Source organism: Erpetoichthys calabaricus, chromosome 2, assembly GCF_900747795.2.
Source record: "Erpetoichthys calabaricus chromosome 2, fErpCal1.3, whole genome shotgun sequence".
Classification (NCBI taxonomy): Eukaryota; Metazoa; Chordata; class Cladistia; order Polypteriformes; family Polypteridae; genus Erpetoichthys; species Erpetoichthys calabaricus.
Genome location: NC_041395.2, coordinates 132338073 through 132359232, shown reverse-complemented (window position 1 = coordinate 132359232; position 21160 = coordinate 132338073). Strand labels below are relative to the sequence as shown.

The window sequence follows — 21160 nt, the reverse complement described above, 5'->3', positions numbered from 1 at the left end:
TTGGATGGATGGATAATCTGACAGCTTTCATCTCAGCTAAAGATTCTAACTCATACATAAGTGTGTCCATTCATCCATGCTACTTGAGCAATCCAAACAAGCTTTCTGGGTGAGAAAAATCAAAGTAAACGTTCCATTAACATTAACTTCAGATACATAATACCAGGTTTTCTGTATTTTCTTGTGTGGTCTTTCAGCAAAATATTTAGTTGTCTTGAATAAAACAGATAAAACTAGTTTTCAGATCCATAAGAAATGAACTGACAAATTGACATTTACCTTCAAATCCTATATACAGTACATCAGAGTTTTCAGATTAAGTATTACTAGTATATATTTAGAATATAGTCAATATATCCTTTAATGCATTAATATTTCAGTCCAAGTACTGAAAGTATTTAATTAAGTATTGTTGTGTAAATAATGTTCTGATCATGAAATCAATAAAATGACATTCACCAACAATGGTACATTATTACATGCATATGTAAGTTGTAAATACATTACTTAATTACCTAAATGGAGCTACATCCCATTGTGACTGATTATAGTTTAAATGACTATTAATTGTAGAGTTGAAAGATGAGCATGAACTCCACAGTAAAAAGTCAAATCAAGTACTATATATAATTTTCTTATTTTGTATGATTATTAACCAATTTATTTAATTATTATTAATATTACGGTTTGGAATCTGGCTTGCTACTACTAATATTAAATGAATTTTTAAATCAAAGATATGCTGCTGTCATCGCAGACACAGACCCGAGCTGTCTTCCTGTATCAAATGCTTTTTAAATGAGCTGGGAAAGTTGTCACAGATTGAGTGAAGAGGATCAGAAGAATTTGATAAATGTAATGACAACATAAAGCGGGATATATATTAAACGTTTCAGTACTCTGCTGGCAGCTCTGTGGTCACTGCTGCCTGTTGCACCTTACTACACAAGTAGCTCATCCAAAAACAGAAAGAATACAGAACAAGGATAAAAGTGGAAAGTACTCAGGACTGATCTGTCTCCATAAATGGGGAATGTTCAATCATTTTAAATAAGTTGGATGAACTTTTATATGTCATGTTGCGTCATGGTGAGTTCAGGTACTATGGAATTTATTTATTGTGGAGAACCCTCTCAAACTTCATATTTCAGCTGCTATTTTAATGCTGGAAAGCCTTCACTTGATACAATCAGACAGAGTGGAAAAGGCAGAAGAGGGAGTGGAAATGAGTGAATAAGTAATGGTAAAAAAAGCACATTACAATTAAAACTAAAATGTGTTAATCTAGTCATTGAAATACTGACTACTGCCTAGAGATATAAGTTACATCACTCAGATTAATGTTAACTGAGGAACAGAAATGATTCACTTTGCACTAAAATTCTAATGAAGAATCATTCTGACCCTAGAATGCTGATGACCTAATCAGTGGGATGTTGGAGCAAACAAACTACAATTACCATGTTGGAATTGTGGAAACAACAAGCCAGACATTGACAAGCTGCATTTAAATGTCAATGCCTTTAAATGTAAACCTGCAGTGCAAGTGAGCAGATCTGACCAAATCTTACTCCCACCTAAAAGCCTGGGACTGACAGTAGCAGCTCTCTTATTCAAGCCAGAAGTCTTCAGCTTCTCTAAAACTTTAATTTTCCCTTGAAAAATAAAGTCTGTCTGTCTGTCTGTCTGTCTGTCTGTATGTATGTCTATCTATCTTTAATGATGAAAATAAAACAGAGAGAGGTTCAGTGATCCATCAACGCCGTTTACCCATTAACAGTTTTCTTGTATTTTTCTCTGGTTTCAACAATATAATGTAACATTTGGGAACAAAAATGCAGAAAAGTAACCCATAGCTTGAACACAAAATTGCAAATATTTCTATAGTTACAGTAAATTTTCCTGGAGAACTGATATATACTGGAATAAAGGTAATCCATACAGCACAGAATATTAGCATACTAAAAGTGATAAATTTTGCTTCATTGAAATTATCTGGCAGTTTACGAGCCAAAAATGCCAGAAAAAAGCAAAGAATAGAAAGAAGTCCAATGTATCCCAAAACAATATAAAAAGCTGCTACAGATCCTGGATTGCACTCAAGAATGATTTTGTCTTTGTAGTAGATCAAGTTCTTTGAAGAAAAAGGAGGTGAAATCATCAACCAAACTGCACAAATGCACACCTGTATTAATGTGGAAACAGAAACGGTGAGGCGTTGTTGTGCAGGCCCAAACCATTTCATAACGTTGCTGCCCGGAAGTGTAGCGGTGAAGGCCATTACCACCACAATTGTTTTTCCCAGGACACAAGAAATGCACATGACAAATGTTATTCCAAATGTTGTGTGGCGCAGCATACAGGACCAATCCGAGGGTTGGCCAATGAAAGTCAAAGAGCAAAGAAAGCATAGAGTCAAGGAAAAGAGAAGCAGAAAACTTAGTTCAGAATTATTTGCTTTCACCACAGGTGTATCTCCGAAATAAAAAAAGATTGCTGCCACAGATATGGTAATGGCAGCACCCACCAAGGCAAAGGTCGCAAGTAACAATCCCATTGTCTCCTCCAGAGAAAGGAATTCTGTTTTTTTCAAGATGCACTGATCTCTTCTCTCATTGGGCCAATATTCAGGAGGACATTTTAAGCAATCTGCAGAATCTAAAAACATGATAAATACTGTACATATTTGATTATGTTTTTAATGTTGTTTTACAAATAAATCTATAAATAAAAATATTTCTGCATAAAGGCATTGTTATTATTTTAAATACAGTCAGGATATAACAGATTGCGATTGCACTTTTAGAGAACTAAGAATAAACTATACAGCCTCATCACTTAGATGCTACTTTATGGCATTTAAGACTATTCAAATTTGATAATTGACTTAAGTAGTGGACTTGAAATGATATTGTTTTGAAAACATGAGTGTACAGGAAGAATTAAAAAAATGAGCCTCATCTTTAGCAATTGGCTGATTATTGCTTCCTTTCTTACAGAAAACCTTTTTTTCTTGTCTTCTTATAGAGTCAACGTTGCTGGACTGTAAGAAAACATGGCCTGTTAAAGCTCATTGAGGCATTCCTTGAGTAATTTTTGGGCTGTACAAGAAATAAATTGTTGCTGTTGTTATCTTTAATCCATGACTAGCTAATAAATCTGATATCAATTCATTAATTTGATACAAAATAGGCTGGTCTTTAATGTTGCGATGTTCTTCCAAAAAAAGGACAACTGAAATGGCCAATTTGCATTTTTCAGTTGACCTTTTGTAACATGTACATATTTTAAACTTGTGAGGATAACCAGAGCACTTAGAGAAAAAGCATTATTGACTGGGGAGAACATATAAATTTCACACAGACAAGGCAAGGATTTTAAGCCATTCTGCCATAACTGTAAGGCAGCAGGGAAAAAAACAGCTCTCATCAGACAGTTTGGACCTTACTTGTTTCATTGCTGATTTCTCCTTCAGCACATAATATACAGTCAAAGCAGCAGACAGGCCGTCTTTTCTGAGCAGCTTTCCGAGTTCCTTGTGGACACTCTTCACTGCAAACTGATTTAGGAACCTTTTAAAAAAACAAATCCTCTGCTCAAAATATTTTACTTTATATACTGTAGCTTTATGGTACATACAGTGTAAAAAATACATTAAAATATGGTAAAAAGTAAGGCAGCAACTTAAAATATTTAAAACATTTTAATATATGAAAAACATGTTTTTTAACAGAAATTTGCTTGAGAAAACAAAGAGTATCATTTCAAATGAATGACATAATAGAAATTACTTTTTTTAATATGGTAAATGATTGTCAGTTTCGAGGTTTTTGGTTAGCACCCATTGCCACTGAATTTTTTTGTATTTTTACAATTTTGTAAAAGTGTATACTTTTTGTGTGTATTTTTTGAATAATTTTTTCTGTAATACTACTTGAATTTCCAAATTAAACCAAATTTACAGGTATAAAATTGGTAAGATCTCCTTTAAAGAAAGAGATTTTTTTAAAGTGACACACAAAATCTGTTATTTGTCAAAGAAAATGTTAAAATGCAATTGAATACTGTTTTATATATGAACACATCAGTTATTTGGAGAAACATCAAAACAGTCTAAAATTTGACTGTACTGTAAAACAATTTTTTATGTAATTTTTTTAAACAGTATATCCATTTATTTTGTTTTTGAACTTCTTTTTGTTATGAGGATTGTCTGAGGATATCTGGTGTACAACAGGAAGTAGCTTTAATGGAACTCATGTTCAGCCACACAACAGCACCCACTTATAATTGACTTATCTGGATTTGACAATTACCCTAAAATACATCTGTCTAGGATTGAACTGGAGTATGTGGAGAAAATCTTTTTTAGACACAGAAAGATTATGCAGTCTCCATACAGAGAATGACTAGACGAGAAGTTAAATCCAGGTCAATGTGAAGCGGCAGTGCTAACGACTGTATCACATTGGTATCATAAGTACAGAGAGAAGTTTCAAATGCATAGAGGTCTTACTTTGTTACTTCCACTTGACCAGATGATGTTGGTGTTGCCCAGGGTCAACTGCTGTCTTGCTGATAAGGAGGCATCATATAGTCCAACTGTAACAAGCTCAAGTAATCCCTGTTTATTCAGCTGCCAATTAACTAACTCGTACCTTGCAGCAGGGTCTCCATTCTCATCAAAGTAGACCCTCTCTCCATTTGATGATGTAAAATTTACATATTTTAATTCATGAAGTAACTGGGAAATGTAACACATATTTTACTTTTAATTCCTTATCATGTAAGGAAAACACATTCTTCATAACATGAGTGATAAACTTGTTTCAGTTTCTTACCTGCTGTGGCTCAATTTGCATCTTCGTTGAGCAAGTCACATTGGCTAGCAGTCCTCCATTATTTTCACAAGAGACTAGATTATGCAGAGACCAAGCTATGGCATAAACTGCTTTGTAAACATTATTGGAAATTCTCAGTTCTGATACATCAGTATACTGATTATTAATATTAATTAAACTCTCAGAGCCCTTGCAGGAGTTGAGATCAGTCTCACTTTTACTTGAGACACTACAGTTGAATACTGTTTCCCAGAACTCCTTTAAAAAACTGTTTCCTGGGTCATCAGAGAGATGGACATTTAACAGAAACTCTTTGAGACCAGCGATTTTTGCATTTCCTGTTACAAATCCAAGTGCTCCACCTAGGACCTCATGAAATCCAAGATATTTATCAGCAATCCATGATTCGCTGCCAATCCACTGGAGTCCTGTCACATTCTCCTGAAGCAGTTCTGGCAACACAGTCAGTGCCTCTCCATGAGCCAGAAAAGCAACAATAACTTTAGAAGTTGACTTTTTGATTAAGTTCACAATTTTAAGGATTTTCTCTCTAGGATCAGTTCTAAAAAATGCTTCTGAGTATTCAATGCAAATGCCTTCCATTTGGGCCTCTTGAGCAAATGCTGCCATTCCAAAATTGCCATAATCTGAGTCACTTCTGATTGCTCCCACCCAAGTCCAACCAAAGTATTTAATAAGCTGAACAAGTGCTTTGCTTTGATAAAAATCACTAGGAACAGTTCGAAAAAAAGTAGGAAACTCATGTCTGTTGCTGAGACATGCACATGTCGCAAGGTGACTGATCTGTGGATATAGTGTAGCAAATAGTACATTAATCAGGTACTGGAAAACTCATAGCAAAATTGTACTTCATTTCTAGAGCTTACATGTTTAATTAATATTACTATTGTTGTTTGTGGAACTATCTATCTATCTATCTATCTATCTATCTATCTATCTATCTATCTATCTATCTATCTATCTATCTATCTATCTATCTATCTATCTATCTATCTATCTATTATAACCTAATGGATGATGAACGTTTAACCAAAAGTCTTCACTCTCTCTGTGGCCCTGAATAAATTGCTTAACCTGCCAATTGAAATTAAAAATCCAAAAGATTACCCTGTAGGTCTTTACCTTAAGGGGATAGTGTTCATTACATAAAAGACGTACGCAAAGCAAAGTATTTTGATTTGTTTTTGACTATGCCATTATTAGTTATTTGCTTAACTACAAAATATTCACATTTCTGGAGAGGAAGACAATGATAATTGGAGAAATAGAAGGTTATAAAATGCATTCATTGCCTGGGACATAAAACAACAAACAATGGACTGTTATTTCATATTGAAAATGTGCTATGTAAATAAATGTCGTTATTTTCACATACTTATACTTAATTTCCAATATTTATCTGTCAAAATCAGTGGAAACTAAAAATAAAACCCCACTGTTGTTTTATGTAGGTGAAATTTAAACCACAAGCTTACAAGTTTAAATTTGATCCATGACAAAGTCTACTGTTAAAAACAAGTCAAATGACTTGGCAACACCTCAACAGTAAAAAATTTATTTTTAAAATTAATATACTGTATGTGGCTGTTACTGTGCAATGTATAGTGAAACTTTTACTCACAGAAGCTAATCAACATGTTTCATGTCACCACTCATAGATGCCATAATTAGTGAGTAGAACTACTTACTTCAAAATCTCTTTTTCCCTTATCTGAACAAATCTCCACTGTGATTACCAAAGCAAGTTAAACCATTATGCTATTAAGGTAGACTTACCGTGATAATGTTAATCATGATAGAAATTTTGGGTTCAACACCAGGAAGTTTTTCTTTTCTTAACAAACATGGGATATACTAAATAGACGTGCTGTGTGAGTGTGTGTGAGAGAGAATTACAAACACAGAGTAAGACAAGCTTGCATTATGACATAGCATTCGATACAGCTTTAAAGAAACCAGCTTGCTAAACATTTTTTAAAATAAAATGGTTGAATTACTTTTGTGCTGAAGCGGATTTATAATATTCTTTGTTTTAACCAGAAAAAAAATCATTCTTACCACAGGTGTTCCAAAGGGTCCAATAGTTGAAGCCACTGCGATAGTTTGGGAAGAAGAAGATTGTGCTATGATTGCATGAACAGAGTGCTTGGTGCACGATTCATCAGAGAAAAACCCTTTCTGTCCATTTGCTAAAGCCATTGCTGCTCTTGTAGACTGCAGAACTGACCCACAGGAGTCATATATCTTATAGCCCAGTTTTAAGTTAGGAATGATCTTTGTATTGTTATTTATTTCATCAATGGCAAAGATGACTGTTTTTGCAAATTGAAACTCCCTAAAGTTTAAACTGTATGGGAAATAAAATAAAAAAAGTACATTTATCCTGTTTTAAATAATTTCGTCGATGAACATTGGCTCCATATTACACCTCAGAAAAGCAATATTCATTATTTGTAGAAGCAACATTACTGGAATAGAAGTCTCATTTCACATGTTTAATGTCTTTTCTTGACATATATATTTTTTTTTACTTTTGCAAATGCTTTGTTTGGCACATAAAAACATGGGCACTTTTGACGTTGCAAAAACATGCTTTACAATTAAATCTAATTCTGGTTAAATTCAAAACACAGCATTTACAGATATTATAAGAAAAGGGTTCCTTCAATAAAAATATTTTTTTCTTCTAAGTAATGCACAAGTAAGGTAGCACGGACAAAATATTTTGATACATTTGAAATAAATCCAAACATTTCCAAGTTCAATTTACCTTTTGCATTGCAAAGACCCTGGAACTGCATTAAAAGAGGACTTTATAGGAATAAAGGATGTATGTAAGGAAAAAATGCCACCTATTATTACATCACCATCTTTTGAAAACAGTGGAAAATCTGGTTTCCCTTGTATCTGGCATATGTTCTCCTCCGCCATTACGGTTAAAAATAGTAGTAGAGCTGCAATGATAATCATTTCTAAATGACTTTAGCAATCTGTTTCTGCAAACGAGAAAGAGCACCAAGTTTATATAGTTAATTCAGTTGCTCCTGTGCCTTGTGTTAAGAACTCTTCTTAGGCTTAAGGTATCATGGGAAATGAAAACTATTTTTTATAGACACTCTGCTGAAGACATTTTACTTTAATTACTTTGTTGATTTTTTAATACTTTCATTTTCTTAATGGTTCCTTATTTATGATTATGTAAAAAAATATCTTTCAGAAATACAATAATTTTATTCCTTCATCTTTACCATTTGAGTCAACAAGAGAGAAAAGAATTAATTCAAATGAATAACATCAATCGAATATTAAAGTATTTTAAATTACTTTTGATGTAATTATTTATATTAAAAAGTATTACATATTTTAAAATGTTAAAAAAACATCAATACAGGATTATTATGTTTTAGTATTTATATATAAATTATTTATATTAAAAATTGTCATATATTTTAAAGTATTAAAAATATCTTAACCAACTTTATATAAAGAAGTTTCAAGTTTTCTTACACAGCATAATAAATTTAAGAGCTTATGGATATACATCATAAGCTACAGTTTAACAGAATTGTGTTCTCCTAACATGCTATACATTGTTATTTTGCTAACAACAAGAGTTTACTGTAGATGTATATAAATGGTAACTGTTTCATTTCTTAGAAGCCATTTTTAGTGCAGCCATTTAATAGTCAGAATTAAATTATATGTAGATGTAGATTGCTTGTGCTAGTCAGCAAAACAGTTCAGATACATGTTGGTCTTTCAATTACTATTTCAATGTTTAATGTACAACAAGCAGTAAAATCTTACATCCAAAATTAATGGAAAATATTATCTATATAAACCTTAATCACTGCATCTCCACATTGCTTTCTAATTGTTGCAGTTTTTATAGGCGTTACAGTGATGTCTCAAAGATAGTAGATACCTCACTGGGCTTCACTCCAAGGTTTTTTTTTTAGGATGTAACGTCTTACCCATGGTGTTAAGCTGTCTCCTGTTTTAACATCTCAGTTTGATTCTTAGACTTTCATACTCATACAGTGTGGTCATTTCTGTGCATACAGTGCATACTTAGCCGTAGTTTGGATTTAGATTTTTTTCACTTTTCAAGGAACAAGACTCCCTCTAATATTTTCTAATTTCAATGGCTATCTTGGCAGCAGTGGGTGGAAGACAGCAGTCCATTACAGATGTCATTCACATGCACACCCGCATCCCCACTTACATAAGGGACAATTTGTAAATTCCTGGAGTACTCGAAAGTTGACTTACACACAAATGAGGGGAACATGCACAGTCTACACCATTGACCAAGGACAAGATTGAAACACGAAAAACGAGATTAATGAAGTGGCTGCAATAATCTATTGCACCACCATGTGCACCCCAGTACTTTCTTTTTTATCATTTATTCATCACAAATGATATTTCTATCTATTATCTCTACTATTCCCTATCATTGACTCTTAAACAATGCAATGCACCAAATATCTTTCCTAAAAATCAACACACAAATGATTTTTGTTTTGGGTCTATAAGTGAAACCATTCATGGTAGTAAGATATAAACATGCAGTAAAAAGGTATGCTGACAAATGCATGGAGAAAAAAATACAGTGCCAAATACCCTTTTACATTTACACAAGGCTGTGAGCCACAATAAGAGTCGTGCAGTTAACAACAGTACGGTACTTCAGTGACAGGTAATAAGCAGAACTAGAACTCCAGCCTGACATCAGTTAGTTTTAGCGGCTAACATGTTAATAAAAACCGACACTGATTTGTCAACTACACATGTAGTTTGGTTTAAATATAACACATGAAACCACAGGCAGTCATAGTGGTGGCTCTGATGCTATGGATCTGCGCCAGCAATCAGAGGGTGCCAGGTCGAATCCTGTAAATGCCAGAAGTGATTTCACTCAGTTGGGTCTTTGAGCAAGGCCCTTAACCTGCAATTGTTCCGTCCTGGGTATGACATTAAGCTTCATCCTGGTCCTCCAACTTTTAGGATATAACTTGGTGGTTTGGTAGCAGAAATGGCACTCCAACCTCTGTAAAAAAGAAAAAAAAAACTCACACTGTTCCATTAGTGTGGTACTGAGGTGTCACCCATTGCATGGCTGCACTCGCATCCTAATTTGGGATCCTGAGGTGGTTCGTCATGTGATGGGTGCAGCAACACTTTGTATCAGTGCATGATCCCAACCTCTCCCTATACCATAGGATGATGTTATTTAAACTTATTTAAGCACAAATGTAATTACGGAGTGAGAGATTGCTAGTGTAGCACCAAGGCATATATATGTTATATACACATTAGAGCTGTGCAATGCATTGTTTTTTAATCATGTTCACACAGATACTCTGACTGCTCCTGTCTGATGCACAGCAACTTAAAATCTGTCAATGGAGGATTATCCATTGCAAAGATAAGATTCCTTACGAAGATACATGCTGTTGATTTAAACATGTTTCCATTTATTTAAGGTGTTTAGTTGGCAAGTTTCACTTTGGCTTACTTGTTATTAATGAACACAAATGCATTACAATGACTTTTAATATTAAAGCAATATAATTTTGACTAGAATATTATTAAACATTATAGGCAATTTATCATCTTTATCACACATTTATGTTGAGTTCCATGGGATTCTAGTCCTGGTGTACACCTCTAATGCACATCTTTATTCGCTAGCACCCTCATTCACCATGAAGATATTCCTCGTAGTTTACATTATTATAAATTAATAATTACCAAAACAATTAGAACAGTAATACCTCCTGTGAAACCTACAGTTTTAAAGATGGAATAAACTGATCTGAGTCTTAGATGGAACCTTGTAGGAACTTTTTTTGTAATTACTTCATAATTCCTGTATATAGCATACATATATCATGAGGCGAAGGCCGTCACAGTGCATATATTTATAAAAAAAACAGTGCAGCATGCAGGTGTGTGGTAGTGTGGCAAAAAGTTGTAATACAAAATATATAATGCAAGGGAAAACTGTACTGTACAGTTTATCCTGACACATTATATGCAGTTACTCAGAAAAATGTCCAAAAGATATGTCCAACAGGTGGCAAGTAAGCTGATCATATCTTAATTTATATGACTTATGGTCTGTTATTGTTATTCAACAGAACGGAGAAGAATGAGGCAAACATTAGAATTCAAGGGAAAAACAATGTATATAAAGAACATTTTAAAAGCTACTACAGACATTGATTTTAGTAGCAACATACTCTACAAACAAATTTAATATATTCTAATGGTTTACAGAAAATTGTGGCATAATGAAAAAATCAGTTGACACGTAACATCACCAGTGCTAAGGAATTTATGATATTTTTCTCATTGAAATAAAAAAATGAAAAATACATGGTGAACTTCATTGATTCATTCATGGCAAACAAAAAAACAACTTATTGATTACTTCACAAAATATTTCAGAATGTCCTGCTAGATAATTTGATACTTATTGTTTTCCAAACATTAGTAAGGATAAATTACTGAAACTCCATCTGAACACTATATGTTAGACAGTGTACTTTATCCATTTCAGGACATTGCCATTTTTCACTTCTCCAGTCATCAAACATCGCTTGTCCCCACATCACTACTCGCATGTAGATCATCACATATCACTTGTCACTAGTCAGTAGGCACTCAACACGCATCACTTGTCACCACTTAATAGTTGCTCATCATGCATCACTCATCACTACTCAGTAGTCACTCATCACACATCACTAGTTGCTTATAGCTCATCACACATCATTCATCGCAGTGATGAGTGATGTATGACAAAAAAATAAGTTAGTAATTAAGACTGATGAGCAAGTAATGATGAGTGTTGAGTGACAAGTGAATAGTGATGTTTGGGGACAACGGAGTTCTGCTCTGAAAGGCAGACTACACATATTTTTGTGCTACCTATATGCATACTGTATATAAAAAACTGTAAATGATTATGGGAGTTTTAATTCCTTTATACTTGAAATGCAAATACAAGTACTGCTAAGATATTTGCCACACTTTTTTGATTTTATTTTTAACTATGCCTCAAAGTTACAATGTGATAACACCCACTTTGTTCAGTTATACTAAAGTATAATAATTTACAAGGCCTTAGCATTTATTTACCACATAGATGGGCAGATGGGTATGCAAATACACATGCGTGACAAAAATATAAACATTTGAGGTGTTTTTTGTCATAACTACACAAATAAAACCTATTTTACACTATTGAAGATGGAACATGAGACAGCTTTATTTTTATCCAATGTGGTTAGTCAAAACAACTCATTTTAGCATACAACTTAATAAAGGTGAAGATGAAAAGACTAAGCTAATGTCTTAGTGTGGCTTCTGGTGAAGCTGGCATGTACAATGCTTGTGTCCCAAAGTTAAATTGAATGGTTGCCATAGAATGCCCCCTTATTTATATATTTTGCAACACTTAAACTCTTAAAGATACGTTTGTCATTTTTCAAGTAAAGGTTATTTCTTCACAGTGCTCCATGCCCCATTAGCCTCCATTGTAAAACAACAATGTAGGCAAGATGTTTTTCATTTATAAGAAACACTTAACTTTAGACAATTTTGCATGACAAATGCATATATAACATGTTTGTGAAGAAATAATTTTGACTTGAAAAATATCAAACTTGCTCTTTAGGAACTGCACCAACTCAGCTGATTGCTCTGTTCCATACTAAGACATATTTAGCAAAGCGTTGTTAGATTTCTCTTTTTATTTTGCAGAAAGGTGCTGCTAAAAAAGGAATATGTTGAAGCAACTTTATAACACAAAAGAAATTCATTTTGTAAATTAAAGTTTCACAATAAGGTCCTGAATAAAATTTGGAGGCTTTTACCAGTGACTAATAGGAAGGAATCATGCAGTTCAGACATTTAAGGAATCTGCATAGAACATTTTCACTTCTTTTAATCTAAATTACTAGATTTTGAGAGTGTTTTGATGAAAATCGTCTATTGCATTTCAGCATAAGCTGTAAGCAGCTTATAACTGGAAGGTGTAAAGGTAAGGTTATGGCAGCTGTGGAATTGTTTACACTTTTACTTAAAAGTAGTGGTCAGTATAAGTACTTCTGTATTCTGATGATGTGGGGGGCGAAGTGGATATGTTAAAAGCTTAGATTTCTGTATGGGATACATGGTGTACATAAGAATGATCAGATGTTTGACCAATCTAACTGGCCTAAAGAGAAACAAGACACCTTTTCTGAAACAGAATTTCCTGTGACATAATTCAGATGTTTGAAGCCTGTCTATTAAGGTTATCAAAGGTTATTCTAAACAAGTACAGAAGCTTGCATATTTATATTAGCAAATTGACAACAGAGAAATAAAACCTTAAGCCTGTACTTCGTTTGTGGTTGCAAACAACACATTGCAGGTGTCACAAAAATGATCAAAAGACATTGAGAAAGTTTGAGGCAGCCACCCGTATAATTTTTCCCGGCTGCAAAATTGATGAAAAAGAACAGACATGTTAACACCACTGAGTCCAAAACAGAACTGATTCACTAGAAACAAGATGGCGGCTTTAAAGGCCAGTATGGGAAGTGATGTCATCAGGACCTGAACCGGAAGTGATATTGTTGGCTGCCTCAGAGCCGGGCGGGAATTCCCTAGAATTGTCTGCAAGGAATCGAGAGAGAGAACTCGTGCACTTCACCACCCCCTGGTCCGGTGTGGAATTACAGCTACTCAGGCCCTTTAGCTGTCCCCTTAACATGAGTGTGTGACGCAGGGTAAATCTGAAAAAAGTAGCTCAAGTCAGGTTGAAAGTGGAAGTAAACATAAGTCAAAGAGCAAGTTGGATGCCTTTTAATTTGTCTGAGTACCACTCCATTCATGCAGGTACTCATTAGAATACAACAACCAAAAAATAATGTCAACCTCTGATTACACAAAGCCACATAGGTGAATTTTTCAAAATTCCAATCTTAAGTGCCTACCGTGTATAAACATCAGTGACATTTAACAATGACTTTTTGCTATACAAAGGCTCCTTGTAGCACTCTTGAAAAATGATGAATGTCTTTTGTACCTTCTAGTTTTGTTTAGTTTTTTTGTAGGGGTTCATTGAGACAGTTGGTTCAAAAATGTAATTCCACTTGCATCCTCTGTACTATCTTTAAGTGGCTTTTTTTGAGATTTTTATCCTTTGACCATGTGTGTGTTTTGTATCATGTTTCTACTTGATCTGTTGTATATGTGACAAATTGAAATAAATGTATACAGTAATGTAAAACTCATATTATATTATTATAAAGTACATTACATGATTATGAAAGAAAGGCTGGGAATCTTCAAATAGGTGTAGAAACCTGTTCACTGCGGACATAAAGGACAAAACTAAAAATGAGAAAAGGGAGAAATAAAAACATTGTTTAATTGAATTATTTTCAGTTGGCTTTACTTATTCCTTGTCTTATTAAATAATGCACACATTGCTGATCATTTTTAATTGCACATATCCTGAGTAGGAAAAATAACCACAAGAGTCTTTCATGATAGAGCTGTGACCCTTGGGTTTAAGGTATAAACCTTGTGGGGGAAGGTGGGCAAAGGTAGGAGCCTGAAAAAGAGATCCAAGCTCCCCATGGTGACATAACAACCTAAAAGAATTAAAGCAAGAAAGCACATAGAAGTTGAAAAATATCTAGACTATAGATGTCTCACGTGTTGCTTCATGCCTATTGAGCAATGGCCTTAAGGAAATATTAGTGCCTGTGAACTGAATGTGCATTTGTTATCTGAATTGCAAGGGTGAGCACCCCATGGGAATCTTTCAGACTGTTCATTGTAACCACTTTTTAGTTGTTCTTGAACAGAAAAAAAACATGCGTTAATGGTACTTCAAATGAAAGGTTTTTGGTCTTTTAAACAATGTAACCTGAGTTTTAGAATAAGATTATTTTAAATGAATCGCTAAAAATAAGTATATAAGTTTTTAGTGTAAATAATATTAAACAATCCATTAAATAAACACAAAAATTCAATATTAAATTATGTTAAGTAATTCACAAAAACTAATATAATAATAAAGAATAATAACTTTTTTTTACATTTTTTGTCCATATGCAAAATATTATCTACAACATATACATCTTCCCATATACTGTAAGCTGGGCATTGAACTGGATTCTAGTCATTATGAAACAGACATGTTTACTGCTTCAGAACTTAAGTGCATCATCAGGTTATTGATTTTCTGATACCAATATTAATGTTACCTTTTAATTAATGTTAATGTTATTTTTATTCATTTAATTAGGTACAAGTTACTGAATCTAAATCGCCTTTGAGCTAAATTTTATCTATGCATGTTTAGAAGTTATGGATTATGCAGAACCTACTACATGAAAGTGTTTTTTAAGAGGAATGCATTAATGCATCGGCTCAGATATTGGAGCCCAGTTTGATATTCCTGTTTTGTTCATTAGTGCACAATATGATCAAAAGGCCTGTTTACAAAATTGCACCTATTATTGCTAGTTTAGGAATCAACTTCACATGGCCCAGCAGGAAAAGTTCATATAAAAGTCCAGAGATACTAATGTTTAAACTGCAATTCACTGAAGAAAAATAAATGGATAAACATACTCCACATGCATATATGTGATTAGCAGCAGAGGTCATTTAAAGTAGGAATAAGAAGGTCAACAATCTCCAAATCACCAATACATATATATGTATTTATTTAGTTTCTGCCAGCAAATAAGGGTGAAAATGTTTTAGTGGGAACACGTGATAATACCATCACTTTGATAGTAAGAACCAAAACTTTATAGTTAACAGGGCTAATGTATGCCAGTTTTTATTATTAATGAAAACATGAAACAACTGACCTAAATTAGCAGGGGATAAGATATTGCACATCAGAAAACTGAAAGATACAGCAAACTTTGCTGTCATATTATCTCTCCTACACTACCCCCATATATACTAAAACAACATCTAGAAATTCTGGACCACATTCATTGTAAAAACAATACAATAATACATAAAATCAAAAGATGACTGGCAGTGTAGTCTGAATATACTGCAGATACAAATGTGTTTATTTTAAGACCATCTGAAGGCAGAAGTAGCACAATATAAAATTTGTTTTGACTCTTGAGTAAATGCTGTACTTTAAAAATACAGGATCACAGGAGTTTGAAAATAAACATTATCCGCTGATTCAGTATGCAAGTATAAAGCACATTTCTGGCTTAGTATGACTCACTGACTTAATGATGCAATGCTGCCTTATTCCACAAGGTGTCACATATTTTACAGTCTGCTGCATTTCTCCTAAGGCCTACTGACTGATTAAACTGAAACAGTAAACAGGTTAAATAAAGGCTCATTATCTGTGCAGTGCTGTCACAATGAGCTGGGTGATTAACTTGTCATTAAATGCCTGCAGGGTGGAAAGGAAAATCATAACAGTTGTACCGTGAGCATTGAATTAGCAGCAGAGAATCAGACTGTGTACAGATCTTGAGGAACAGTTTAAAAATATATACAACACTTTTGATATTAATGTATGAAGTATCAGTACTGAAAGATACAATATTAACAGTTTATAATAATTGTTTATAATATTAACTGTATATTTATGAAATGAAACTGTGCTAGGTGGAAAGCACATGATATGCCATGTACAGGTTTATGACATAAATATAGTAGTAAAGATCTTCATTAAGGCCAGCAAAGCCCATTCTAGTCAGGAACACTAGTAAGATCTAAAAAAATGTTTGGCAGTAGTAAAATATTTAATAGCGAGGCCAGTGGACAGAATAGTTGTAGTAATAAGTAAAACAAACAAAATCCCTGCACAATGGCACAACAGAAAAGACAGCTGAAACAGCCCAAATAAATAAAGGTCTCCCAGATTGTGGAGGCACAGAGAACATGTCAGAGTCTTCTGCAGATCGTCAGAGTCCATACTTTGAGGTCATACTGTTTTTAGAGCCCTGACCAGAAGAGATGGGGACAGCTCTGGGTGCTGTGGCCGTGTTTGGGTGCCCTCACTGGATGGCTTCTTGGAGCTGGGGGTGGAAAAGGAGAGACAGTTAGCGTGAAAGCCCCCTGTTGTCCGGAGTGGTACCGCTTACCTCAGCTGAGGCAGGAAGGTGATCCCCAAGTGTGACAATGGACATCTCAACATAGTAATAATAATTAATAATTCTTTGCATTTATATAGCGCTTTTCTCACTACTCAAAGCGCTCAGCAATTGCTCGTTAAGGGCCTTGCTCAAGGGCCCAACAGAGCAGAGTCCCTATTAGCATTTATGGGATTCGAACTGCCAACCTTCCAATTGGCAGTGCAGATCCCTAGCCTCAGAGCCACCACTCCACCACTATAGGAAGGCCCACTTGGAACTAGGGTTCTAATAATTTAGGTTTTTATATTTTTTTATCAAGAGAACAATATAAGCACTAAAGCATAGTTTTGTCAAAGATTCAACCAATACAAAATATACCAACAGTTTTATACTGCTCAGAACAGGTTCTTAGTATTAGATGTTTTGCCAGTGAAACTGGGCTGCCACCACTAGGAGGAATTACACTCTATAATTATTCAAGGTGTCCTGAGAAAAAATGACGGTATTTTTACCCAGGATTCTAGAGAGCATTTGGCACAGTGGTTAACAGGGCTGACAGGGTCTATGCTAATGACGCACATGTGAAGAGGTGGCAGTAGAGGAAATCCTAGACTTATGAACTCCAGAGGAGTGGAAATAAGAAAAGACAATGGGGGATAATGGATAGAGGGATGATGGATAATATAGGTTGCCAGTCTGAACAAAGGTAGCATGAAGGCAGTTTATCCACTGAAAAAATCCATCCATCCATCCATTATCCAACCCGCTATATCATAACTACAGGGTCACGGGGGTCTGCTGGAGCCAATCCCAGCCAACACAGGGCGCAAGGCAGGAAACAAATCCCGGGCAGGGTGCCAGCACACCACAGACTGAAAAAATCTCCAGTGCTAAATTGAACCTTAAAGTGTATGTAAAGAAACATTTTTTTCATATATACAATTTAAAGGTTGACTTTGATACTATAATAGATCATTTAAAATTGGAAGTTTTGCTGTTGTGTTATACATGGCTACTAGGTACACATTATATTAGAAAGGCAACCTGTGGATTTGGGAGGAAAGCAAGTGGTCAGCATTCGAGAAAGGAAAGGAAACAGAAAGCAATTGAAATAGGAGGCCTTAGTTTAGGTACTACAAGTGGACAAGCCTCTCCATACTGTATGAGCTGCTATATCCCTCTGATTTCTTTAAGACTAGAATCCCTGAAGCATACGAAAAAAGCTGTAATGCCGAGCCACCTTAAATTCCCTCGCACCTCCTTATCAGCGTCTTTGTTTTGAAAATGGCACTGGCAGCAAGCAGTTTGTTATCCCATCCCCAGCAGACGCAGTTCAAGTTGGATAAAAAGTTCTCACAGCTCAAGTCTATTTATCTGGGTGTGTGATGTAGGTTTGGAATTGTACAGGGTAAATAATATACATTGTTATTTGGAACACATGCATTTCATGTGTGTTCCGTGTCTACAATGATCCGGGTAAACTTAGGATCACAGGAAATGCGAGGCAAGAAATGTTGAACAAATAACTAAAACAGAAACTTTTTTCATGTTATAGTATTAATGATAAAATGTTGACATGAATTGTATAATGTGTGAAGACTGAAGTCCAAATATCAAATAAACACTTTCACAAATTGTACAAGTATAACAAAACAAGTGTGCTTTTATTCAAGAATATAACCAAAGAAAAAGAAATCAGGTTAGGGTACGATGCTGACACGTTTCCTTGGCTGTTGCAGAAGTTAAAACTACTGTCTCATAATCAGGAGGTTGATGGTTTGATTCCGGTACCCCTCATTTTTAACCATAGGTATCCCTGTGGCAGACTGTTTTACTGACTGGGTCTGTCTTTATTTTCACTTCTAAATTTCAACCCAATTTACCACCAATAGAAAGCAATAAACAAGACTTTCAGGCTAAGGCCTATCACCTGAAACCTGTCATTTGATAAGGTAGAAGTATTTTCTTGGTCTGTAAATAAAGACTCATTGCTCAACCATTAGAAAATCTGATGGACAGAACTTTCCACCAATTATAAGCCAAGAGATTGGACCCATGTGAACTGAAAAATGTCAATGGCAAAATTTTTACTCCTTCCTTTATAAACCTTTGCAGGTATTAACTCTCTTGCCCGCTATCTACCTGGTGTTAAATTCTGTTCTACAGTAGGTCCACTACTGCCTAAGATGTTGGCAAACCCTTCCATTCCAAATGGTAACCTAGTGAAGAACTGTAAGAATGGAAGAGCGTCTGTAATTGAGTTGGAAGTGGGTGCCACATTGAGTCTAACTTTGTTAAAGAAAATCAAGATGCACAAGGTAGAGAGCAAGCACATGTAAAGCAACACATTCACATTGCTGATAAATAGATTTGACTGATCACTGGCCGCCCAGCATCCACAATTTTTATGCTAGCAAATAAGGTGCTATGTTTATGACACCTCCAAAACTGTAAACTGCAGTATAGTCCATAAGCGCAAGGTGTAACCAAAGCCAAAAAGGACCTGGACAAAGAAAGTATTTAAAAGCTGCTATAGAAACTCTCTAGGTTCTGTAAAAATTAGCAGCTTCAGCAAGTACTTCACATATAAATCTTTACTATGAGCGGTTTGCTGTAAGTAAGTGCATTTGAGCTATGAAGAAATCAACGCCTCTGAGAAACTTTATAATGAGCTAAGAATTCATCCATGTAATTGGCTGAAAGACCAGAATTATGATAAGGACATCAACCTAGGAATAATGTTTCCTCGGTTAAATCTTTAGGAAGGATGAAACCAATCAAACATAGATTAATGTTTTGTCTTGTGTCTATACTGTGACACGTGAATCTTTGTCTTGCACCCCAAAAAAGAGGCTGAGTCTCAATACTTTAGCAAAACCCGCTTTATTCAACTTGAAACAGGAAGAGCACAGTTATTTATTGTTCGCGGGATCTACCACTCTCCTATACACAGACACAGCAAACAAGCAAGGTCAGTGTCCTGTCAGTGGCCAAGTTATACTGCTCCCTGCATTTATAATGTTCCTTGCATCACCCATCGGTGACAGGCGCTTATGGTCTGACCACGATCAGCTTGTAGTTGATTCTGCGGTGCTATGCTCTGGCAATTCCAACCTATGGTTGCCTTGGCTATGGACAAGCATTCTTACACTGACGTGGCAATTGCGTTTCTGAGTGTCTTTCCATTGGGGGGGGTCCCAAAAGAGTTCAGAAACCTCATCATCATTGGTGTGTGACGGAGGCGAACATCAAAAGCAAGAGCCTGCAAACTAATACACCACCAAGTGTCCAAGGTGTTCGAATACTTCTATTTGTATAGACATTGAAGCAGGGCGTGGTCAGTCACCAGGGTATACCGCCATCCCCAGAGGTAGTAGCGGAGGGCCTCCACCTTCCACTTAATTGCTAAACACTCCTTTTCAATGTTTAAATAATTACGCTCCCTGGGCAGCAGTTTCCTGCTGAGAAACGCGATAGGGTGTTCTTCCCCTTCAAAACACTGTGACAGCACAGCTCCTAAACCGAAAGTGCTTGCAATTGTTTTCAGAATAAATTTCTTTGAAAAGTCTGGATTGCGCAGAACCGGGAACAAGGATAAAGCAGCTTTTAAATCCGAGAAGGCTATGTTACAAGCATCGGTCCAGACAACATTACGATTCTTTCTGCCTTTTGTCAAGTCAGTGAGGGGGGGTGGCCCGATGCACAATATTGGGAATGAACCGCCTGTAGTATCCTGGGAGCCAAAGAAAAGCATGAACATGCCTCTGTGTTTTGGGACAGGGATATGCAAGCACCTCTCCTATTTTGTCCATTTGAGGCTTGAGGAAACCCTTGGATTATCCCAGATTGTGAATTTTCGACATATCCAGCTTGCACTTCTTAGGGTTAGCTGTCAACCCCGCCAGCCACAAACTGTCAAGCACCGCCTGAAGGTGGACAAGATGAGAGTCCCAATCGTTATTGAAAATAACTATATCATCAAGATAGGCACCTGCGTATGCAGAATGGGGACGCAGGATCTGGTTCATCATCTGCTGGAAGGTCAACGGTGCACCATGGAGACCAAAAGGAAGCGCCGTAAATTCAAACAGCCCGTCCAGAGTGGTGAAGGCGGTCTTCTCACAACTGGGCTCCTCCAAGGGCACCTACCAATAACCCTTCATG

General features: G+C 35.5%; 1 protein-coding gene across 1 annotated transcript; it reads right to left on the bottom strand.

The window, feature by feature from the left end:
* Window positions 1-1756: 1756 nt before the first annotated feature.
* Window positions 1757-17050, bottom strand: LOC114645399 (extracellular calcium-sensing receptor-like). The gene is made up of 8 exons (XM_051922547.1): window positions 17006-17050; window positions 14448-14518; window positions 7633-7842; window positions 6921-7209; window positions 4842-5645; window positions 4517-4744; window positions 3449-3572; window positions 1757-2658 (listed from the first exon to the last, which is right to left on the bottom strand). The coding sequence occupies exons 1-8, from the start codon at window positions 17048-17050 to the stop codon at window positions 1757-1759; spliced, it is 2673 nt and encodes an 890-aa protein (XP_051778507.1).
* Window positions 17051-21160: the final 4110 nt, after the last annotated feature.

Coding starts and splice junctions, on each gene's coding strand:
- LOC114645399 (XM_051922547.1), bottom strand. CDS start 17,050: ATGTCCATTGTCACACTTGGGGATCACCTTCCTGCCTCAGCTGAG. Junction 7,843..14,447: donor TGCCCACCTTCCCCCACAAG/GTTTATACCTTA, acceptor AGATTGCTAAAG/TCATTTAGAAATGATTATCA. Junction 2,659..3,448: donor AGAAATCAGCAATGAAACAA/GTAAGGTCCAAA, acceptor TCATGTTTTTAG/ATTCTGCAGATTGCTTAAAA.